This window comes from Ipomoea triloba, chromosome 13 (assembly GCF_003576645.1).
Source record: "Ipomoea triloba cultivar NCNSP0323 chromosome 13, ASM357664v1".
In the NCBI taxonomy this organism is placed as follows: domain Eukaryota; kingdom Viridiplantae; phylum Streptophyta; class Magnoliopsida; order Solanales; family Convolvulaceae; genus Ipomoea; species Ipomoea triloba.
In genome coordinates this window covers 27,830,521-27,840,059 of record NC_044928.1, presented here as the reverse complement: position 1 = coordinate 27,840,059, position 9,539 = coordinate 27,830,521, and the positions used below count along the sequence as shown (strand labels likewise).

Below are 9,539 nucleotides of genomic sequence, written 5' to 3'. Positions count from 1 at the left end.
AAAAAAAAAAAAAAAAAAAAAAAAAAAAAAAAAAAAAAAAAAAAAAAAAAACGTGTGACCTCGGCGCTGGCCGAGGTCACTGTGCGTGACCTCGCCCTAGCCGAGGTCGTGCATAGTGACCTCAGCTGCCGAGGTCACGCACATGGTGACCTAGGCCTGGCCGAGGTCACGTTCGTGACCTCGGCCGCCGAGGTCACACCTCGGCACGGGGGCCTTGCCTCGAGCCGAGGATGCAACGAAAAAAAAAACAAACAAAAACAATTTTTACGCTGGTCATTACTCCCAAACCACCTCAACCACTCTCGTTGGCTAGGGAGTGGGGAGATTGGTGACACAGTAATCAGGCTAGCAGCACCCGACCCGGAACCACTGGCAGGACCCAGAGGCAAGGCAACGGACGTTCAACCAACCGTTCAACACGTCACTCCTCAGCATCAATGCTCAACGGCTCCTCAGCATGACCAACGGTTCAACTCCTCAGCATTGATGCCCAACGTTCAGCTCCTCAGTATTGATGACCAACGTTCAGCTCCTCAGCATTGATGACCCATTATGAGCTAAAGGGAATAAAAGGACTCACAACGCAAAGTAGAAAAACGAGACTTCTTACTAGACAAAACACACACTCAACTCATCTTGTACACTGAGCACTGCACTCAATATTGTACTCAAATACTCAAACATTGTATCAACATTACATTCAAATAATATACCGGTAACACATTATTACCGTCAGTAATATATTTAGTTCTATTTTATTAATTACTTACCTAGCTTGTTTATTTCTATTCTATTGATTTAATTACTAGTCCCTTAACTTGTTCAATTATTATTTTGGGCCGCCATTCTTGGGCAAGTTTTTTGGGCTTTGTATATATTTTACTAGGCCTCACGCCTGGTCATATTATTATTTTTCTGATTTCCGTTCTGTGTAATATATCCGGTTTATGGTGAGCTCGGTCCCTATAAAACCATCATTGGCGCCTTCTGTGGGGACCATTACAAAAAGTGTGCATTCCTAGTCTTTATTCATTTAAGTCCAAGTACGCCGAAATGGCCAGATCTAATGCAAGTATTCGTCGAACCCACATGCGGCCAAAAAGGATGTGCATGATCCAAAAAGGCGGGCCATGCCTTCTCTCGACACCAAACATGCCCACTCTGTCCCGTCGAAGGTGGTGGTTGCCCTTACGCATAATGGGGTCACCAACATCATAGGCGGCCCCCAAGACAGAATCCCACAGCTTTGTTCCTTGGTAGCCCAAGCACAAGGCCTCAAGGCAACAATAACGCGGGGGCCAGAAGAGCTCCTCTAGCCCTTCAGGATCAAGGATTTGAGTGGGCTGCATGGAATAAATCCCTGAGAGGGCCCCTGACCTGCAGGTGAGTTCGAAGGTGAAAGTATATACCGCACCTCGATGGCGGGGGACCCATAGTAGGGGCGCGAACTGTATTGTTCTCAAACAAAAGTCATTTCTTCCGATGGATGGACAAAAGGAATAAACGTTAAAATCGCATAACTACTCCAATGGAAGGAGCGAGGTAATTACCTCCTGGAAATGCCTAAGATATCGGTAACCCCGCCCTTCACCGGAAGAATTATGAGAGAACCCCTTCCTTCCAATTTCAAACCTCCAAATATCAAGCAATTTGATATGTTAGAGGGTATACGCACAACTGAAAGGGATTGAAGGCTTTGTAGTCTTTACACATTGTTTTGGTGGTTACAACCGCTTTCCCGCTTCCCCTCTGTATATATTTACATTCCCGCTCATTCCTTGTAAGTTTGACAATACAGATGAATGAATGAACTCACTTACCCTTAATCTTTCTCAACCTTCACACCTTCTGACAGCTTAGGTGACCCTCAAAAACATATCATGACCTATCAGGCCACTATGATGCCAAATCCAACGCTGGTTCACAAGTGGAAACACCGTTGATTCTTTCCACGACCTGTAAAGTTCATCACTCATTTTATGATGGAAAAGAAAAGCCGAAAACACTTTATACATCTCACCATTGTGAAACAAAGCGTAGGAGAATCTTTGACAAACTTCTTAGTCAGCTGACGTGCAATCGGACGTAGAGGTCTAGAGGATATAGATGACATATCGGATCGGCCATCGTTATGTTTGACGACGAATTTTGCAATTACCACATAACTTAAAAGGACAAAAAGTGTAATTTTCCCTTTTTATTAATATTAATATACCTTTTATTTTATTTATCTAATTAAACATTTAAAATCACTGTCTAGTCAATTTATTTTGTTAATAGCTAACACAGCAAAATAAATTGTTCGCAGCTCAATTTCTTGTTAATAGCTAACACAGCAGAACAAATTGTTCGCAGCTTCAAACTAGCGTCTTTCAACTGCGGCGGCTCGGGAGAAGACCTCGAAAAGTTGTCGTCGCAGGTTGCCGGTCGGTCAAGAGCGGCGGAGGCATACGTTCCTAAACTTCCATAATCCTTGGACCTCAAAAACCCCGGTAACTGCCCGATACTATCCACGGAATTGCCGTAGTTCTCCAAACACGACGAATATATGTCTTTGAGTTTTGGGTCGGTGGCGCCGCTGTGAAGCGACGAAACGAGGCTTTGTCCCGATTTCGCTTGCCTCGACGCTACATCTATTGCGACGGTTTCTAGGGCTACGAGGTCTGAGGTTTTGGAACGAGGATCGGATCCCAAGAGTTGCTTACACGTGGCAGGCTGCGGTGTCTTCGCGCAGATATCGTCCACTAAATCCGCCGTCACGTTTGCGACGGAGATGGCTAGAACGACGGCGAACAGAAAACGGAGGTGGTGAGAAAAAGCCATTTGCGACGAATTGGATTTTCTGGAAAAGTTTTGTTTGTATGATTCTTCTATTCGCGGTGATTTCCATATTTTTTTTATAGGTGTTAGAATGGTAAGACTAGAAAATATATTTGGTATCTTAATTAAAATTTTAATTAATATTTATTTGACAAATTAAATAGCAACCGTAAAAAAAATGATTATTTGCGGTTTATGTAAATTAATTATTTTATGCCTAAACAAGGATAATAATGAGAATAAGTGTGTTGTCTATATGCATACACACCCTGTCCTAGAAATATTATTCTCTTGGGGGCGAAGTTTTCTCGTACACACCGACGTGTAGTGGCTGTGAGTTTATACTTTAGTTTTCTTGGCTAGACAGTTAGGCTATAAACAGGTTAATTGGTTTATATTATCTCTTTAGAGTCCTTTATCTTTTCTTTTTTTTTTAAACCAACAAAACACATATATTAATTCTCCACAATATCCAAACGAGCAATACAAGAAACGAAATGAGGGATATAGTCAAAATAATCCACACCACCTATACACGAATCATCCAAAGATTTCTTCGCTATAACATGTACAAGCTTAATTATTTGTTTCCCTCTTAACAAACTGAATAGAAACCAAATCTAACTGATTTAAATAAAACCTAACATCCTCAAGAACCGGTTGGACTTCATTAGGAGGGTCATCGAAATCCAGCCAGGGTTCCCCAATAGTTAATGCTGGTAAAAAAGGGTTTAATTGATCGAATATGAAATAAAGTTTCGAGATCAAGAATTTCACTTTTTTGCACTAAAAAAGTTGAATTATATTGGTGTGAACACACGATTGGTGGGGTTAGTGATATTATAGAAATCACACATCGATTGCAATCATGGGATTTCGCCATTTATTATTGTTATAGATATAGATAGATGGGAAGGGTGCAGTTATGAACGGTTTTGTGAATTTTAATTTACGCTTATTGACAAATTTTTTTTAAACTTTAATGCATTAAGTTAGTCAAACATCAATGCAATTTCAAGGGGAAACGGTCAAATAAGCATTTAAAATATTTAATTACCCCATCAAATTATTAAAACAATTATATAAACCCTTGAATTTTTTTAAAAGTTTAATAAACTCCAATTTACTTAGATTACTTATAAAACAACTAAATTTAAATACAAAACTAACACCACGTATATTTGTCAAATAAAATTAAATGTACAACATTTAAAATAAAATATATATCTTTATTAGCGCGCACACACGAAAAAATTAAAAATCATGACATAACTTGGATTTAGATACATTTATAATACATAACAAAAATATGCCAACAAATTAGGCACAATTTACTAAACAATAGAATTAGCTGCCATGAATGTTAGTAACAATGTCCCAAATTTGATTCCTTATATAAACTATCTATTGGCCTAGTTAGTTCGGCTCTTCACCTAGAAAGCACCTTCCCTTAAATCAAAGAATAAACCTATTATCGAAAACACTATTCTATTAACCTATTTCGTGAACCAAACATCGATTATATTGCTAATTACCAAAACAATACTATAAAACTCTTGCAACTAACTTAACGCCGGTATCCTTGAGCAGGGGTGGCTCAGCCGAAGGAGAAAAATGGTCGTCACAATTTACGGAATTATCCAGCGTTGTCCCTCTTTTTGGCTTGTTTCGTCGTAATACCTATTGCGACGATTCCCAGGCTTGTGAGAAAATGCCATTTTTGGTGTTGGGTTTGGTGTTTTTATCCGTTTATTTATTTATTTGTAGCTGCAAATATTTGAATTATGTGGTAATCCTCTTTGGCACCTTTCGATTTGTTTGTGCATTTTAATTACTGATAAATGATAACTTTTTTAAAATAGAACACTAAAAATGTATTCATTATCACAGATTTTCTAATAACACTTTTTCTTCTTTCAAACCAAATAAGGAAATTTGAATTAATTTTTACCTATGCATTATTGTATATATATGTTCGTTATAAGTAAAATCCTCAATCCCTAATAAATACTAAGTATTTGATGAAGATCGCTGTAATTACCAAATCAAAATTCAGATCAATTTAGTTGATTGTCTATCATAACCGTGGTTGTTAATTACAACGAACAATTATGGTCATATGTCCAAAGGGCCAAATGAGAATGAACTTTGTCTCGGTCTCCTCTCCCTTTCATCCAAAATATGTAATATTTTAAGAAAATACTTTCTTTCCGCTCTTGACATTGCATATAAATATTAGATGTCATGAATGGGCTGATCCCACCAATTTTTAATAAAATGTTAATGTATTCAATCAAATAGTGCAATGTCAAGAGGTAAAATTAACAAGGGGAATTTTTTTTTTAGGGATGAATAAGATTACTATCTTTTATCCCTTTAAAATTAAAATTTTGAAAAAAAAAAAAAAAAAACCCTTATATGAGTGGGGGAGTAAAAATTTTAAAAATACCAACATAGTGCATTATAAATCAAATTTGAACAAGTTGATATTTAACGACCAAAATTAGAAACATTATTATTGATATATAATGGATACTAAACAAAAATACCATGCATCTTTCTCCGACCACAATATGTAACGGCCTTATGCCCCTTTGGACAGATTGCTAACCACCAAAACAACACTACAAAACTCCTGCAACTTACTACTCGTATCTTTCAGTTGCGGCGGCTCAGCCGCGGAGCCTTCAGAGAACTCGTCGTCGCAATTCCCCGGACTATCCAGCGCCGCCGAAGCCTGACTGTTCAGCCCGCCGAAGTCCCGGGACCTCAACAAATCCGGGCATTTCCCGAGGCTATCCACGGAGTCGGAATAATGCTCCAAACACGACGACAATATCTCCTTGAGCTTCGGGTCGGTGGCGCCGGAGAGGAGGGACTGGACGAGTGCCTGTCCCGATTTCGCCTGATTCGTCGCAATATCTATTGCGACGAGTCCGAGGGATTTAAGGTCGTCTTTGGGACGAGGATCGGCTCTTAGGGTTTGGGCGCATAGCGCGGGCTGCGGGGTTTTGCCGCACACGGTGTCGACCAAACCGGCCGTCACGGTGGTCGTGACGGCGACGGCGGCAACCAAGACGGCGAAGAGGAATGATGAGAGTTTGTGGGGAAACGTCATTTTGTGTTGTTTTTTTGGGGCTGTTTTTGTTTCTTATTTATAGGTGTAAATATTTGGAGTATAAGGAAATTTTTTTGTTGGGCGTTGCATATTGTGATACTCTTCAATTTGTTTTGGTAATTTATTTATTATATCAGTATAAATGTCAGTAATGACTGGTATTATTTTTCTGATACGTTTCTTATTCTGGTTTTAATGCAAACAAGCAAATATCTAAATTAGAATTAATTTTTAGATTTTGGATAAACTTGGAATATTTGATTAGTATTCTACTTGGGATATAGACACTGTTGGTTAATTGAGCTTATTTGTGTATGTTATATGGTACGGTGGAGCTTATGTTGTTGGAAAATGAGTTGTTATTACATGGACTAGGGTACACCTTGCAAGGTGGACATTGGTCCTAAGTTGTGTATTTTTAGTATTGGAATTATGAATTTTTAGAATATAAATTGTATTTCTAAGTCAAAACACATAAATTGTGTATGTTAATATTGTGTGTTCCTAGTATACAAATTGTGAATTTTTAAATGATTAATTGTGAACATTCAAAATCCAAGTCGACATTCCAGATTCACATAATAATTTACATTGGAAGTAATAATGATCAGAATTATAAGTGATTTTGTTAGCTGAGATTTGGAAGTAATAATGGTCAAGAATGTAAAAGATTTCTTTTTCTAGCTAAGATTTGAAAGTAATAATGGTCAAGATTGTAAGAGATTTCTTTTTCTAGAAGCACAAGCTATAATGTCTGCTAGTGAGCAACCAGTTCTAAGTCGTAAAACTAGCAAAAACTGTGTTAAATGTCATTTCAAAACCATCAGGAGGAAATATCAACCAAGAGTAACACAGAATATATCAACTTTCTAAATGTGCATTGGCTTGTCATAAGTGGCAATGGCAGCTTCTTTAACAGCCTCGATCATTGTTGGATGGGCATGCCATTTACGAGCGAGGTCCTCGCTAGATCCTCCAAGCATGACCTCGTGGATGAGCTCTCCTGCGTTTGATGCCATTATGTGGGCGCCCAATATTTTGTCGGTTTCCTTCTCAACGAGGATCTTGACTAAACCCTCAGCATCACTAATTGCCTTGGCCCTGCCGTTTGCCATGAAAGGGAACTTCCCAACACGATAACTGACTCCAAGTGCCTTCACTTGTTCCTCGGTTTTTCCTACTGAGGCCACCTCAGGGTGTGTGTACACAACCGCTGGGCACATATCATAGTCCAAGTGGCCTTCCTTGCCTGCAATGCATTCCACACATGCGACACCATCTTTCATTGCCTTGTGGGCCAACATAGGCCCTGGAATAACATCACCAATGGCATAGACCCCAGGTACAGTAGTGGCAAAGCGTCCATTAACCAAGATTCTACCAATCTTGTCAGTTTCAACTCCTATTTTGTCCAATTGAAGCCCTGCAGTAAATGGAGTTCTACCAGCAGAAACAAGAACAACATCAGCTTCAAGAACAGTCTGATCACCACCAGCTGCCGGTTCAAGTGTCAACTTAACACCATCACCTGAACTGTCAACTGAGACCACCTTAGTTTTAAGCATAAATTTCATCCTGTCAACTGAGACCACCTTAGTTTTAAGCATAAATTTCATCTTCTGCTTCTCAAGGGTACGTTGAAATTGTCTGCGAACTTCACTCTGCTTCTCAAGGGTACGTTGAAATTGTCTGCGAACTTCACCATCCATGCTAGGAACAATATCAGGTGCAAATTCAACAACAGTGACCTCTGAGCCAAGTCGGCCCCAGACAGAGCCCATTTCGAGTCCAATATACCCAGCTCCAATAACCACTAGCTTCTTAGGAATTTCCTTTAATGCTAAAGCGCCAGTAGATGATACAATTCTTTCCTCATCAATGGTTATCCCAGGAAGACCTTTGACGTCAGAACCAGTGGCAATTATAATACTTTTCCCTTTGACAACAGTTTCACCTCCATCAATAGTGTCCACGGTAATTTCTGAAGGTGAGAAGAACTTACCATATCCCTTCACATAGTTCACTTTGTTCTTTTTGAATAGACCCTCAATACCTTTTGTTAAGTCAGACACAACTTCATCTTTTTGGGCCATCAAGGCAGGTAAATCAACCTCAACAGAAGGAAACTTAAACCAATTGGCAGATGAGTGTGTAGCTTCATGGTACAGGTGTGAGTGGTGCAGTAATGTCTGAGTACAACAGAAGAGTATTAGGCCAATACACATAAACATTGAAAAAAAAAAAAAGTTGGATTAATATGTAACAAGCAACCAGAATAATAACAATAATTCTAGCATTAACAGTTCCCAATTAGACAGGTAGAAAGGCATACTTGATACTGTTTACCCATAAATTTTACTTGAATATGCTATATGGAAAATTTGCCTGTCAGATAAATAAAATTTAATATTTTATAAATTTTAAACTTCCTTATTCGCCCAAGGCTGCGCATCACAACACGCCCGTTGAGCACATGCATGTCACTACACATCATTTTTTTTTTTGTTCTTCCAAAAAAAAAAAAAAAAAAAAAAAANAAATTTCATCTTCTGCTTCTCAAGGGTACGTTGAAATTGTCTGCGAACTTCACCATCCATGCTAGGAACAATATCAGGTGCAAATTCAACAACAGTGACCTCTGAGCCAAGTCGGCCCCAGACAGAGCCCATTTCGAGTCCAATATACCCAGCTCCAATAACCACTAGCTTCTTAGGAATTTCCTTTAATGCTAAAGCGCCAGTAGATGATACAATTCTTTCCTCATCAATGGTTATCCCAGGAAGACCTTTGACGTCAGAACCAGTGGCAATTATAATACTTTTCCCTTTGACAACAGTTTCACCTCCATCAATAGTGTCCACGGTAATTTCTGAAGGTGAGAAGAACTTACCATATCCCTTCACATAGTTCACTTTGTTCTTTTTGAATAGACCCTCAATACCTTTTGTTAAGTCAGACACAACTTCATCTTTTTGGGCCATCAAGGCAGGTAAATCAACCTCAACAGAAGGAAACTTAAACCAATTGGCAGATGAGTGTGTAGCTTCATGGTACAGGTGTGAGTGGTGCAGTAATGTCTGAGTACAACAGAAGAGTATTAGGCCAATACACATAAACATTGAAAAAAAAAAAAAGTTGGATTAATATGTAACAAGCAACCAGAATAATAACAATAATTCTAGCATTAACAGTTCCCAATTAGACAGGTAGAAAGGCATACTTGATACTGTTTACCCATAAATTTTACTTGAATATGCTATATGGAAAATTTGCCTGTCAGATAAATAAAATTTAATATTTTATAAATTTTAAACTTCCTTATTCGCCCAAGGCTGCGCATCACAACACGCCCGTTGAGCACATGCATGTCACTACACATCATTTTTTTTTTTGTTCTTCCAAAAAAAAAAAAAAAAAAAAAAAAACCTATCTTGTGGGGAGAAAAACATTGCAAAAAATTTTGTCTTCAATTAATTTTATGTTTTAAAAGACATTATTAATTATAAATACTATATTTGATATGATTTTTAAATATGCAAAAATGGAAAAAAAAAATAGTGAATACAAAAGATTAAATTATACGAGTAAATAGTCGCAGTAG

At 38.3% G+C, this 9,539-nt stretch overlaps 2 protein-coding genes across 2 annotated transcripts; both read right to left on the bottom strand.

Moving 5' to 3' along the window:
• Window positions 1-5,404: 5,404 nt before the first annotated feature.
• On the bottom strand, window positions 5,405-5,938 carry LOC116001437 (pectinesterase inhibitor-like). The gene has a single exon (XM_031241315.1). The coding sequence runs from the start codon at window positions 5,936-5,938 to the stop codon at window positions 5,405-5,407; it is 534 nt and encodes a 177-aa protein (XP_031097175.1).
• Window positions 5,939-6,795: 857 nt separating this feature from the next.
• On the bottom strand, window positions 6,796-9,062 carry LOC116002053 (dihydrolipoyl dehydrogenase 1, mitochondrial-like). The gene is made up of 2 exons (XM_031242057.1): window positions 8,486-9,062; window positions 6,796-7,513 (listed from the first exon to the last, which is right to left on the bottom strand). The coding sequence occupies exons 1-2, from the start codon at window positions 9,055-9,057 to the stop codon at window positions 6,808-6,810; spliced, it is 1,278 nt and encodes a 425-aa protein (XP_031097917.1). The 5' UTR covers window positions 9,058-9,062; the 3' UTR covers window positions 6,796-6,807.
• Between the last annotated feature and the right edge of the window lie 477 nt (window positions 9,063-9,539).

What these genes read in the sequence shown, in the direction of transcription:
- LOC116001437 (XM_031241315.1), bottom strand. Translation starts at nt 5,938, where the DNA reads ATGACGTTTCCCCACAAACTCTCATCATTCCTCTTCGCCGTCTTGGTT.
- LOC116002053 (XM_031242057.1), bottom strand. Translation starts at nt 9,057, where the DNA reads ATGTTTATGTGTATTGGCCTAATACTCTTCTGTTGTACTCAGACATTA.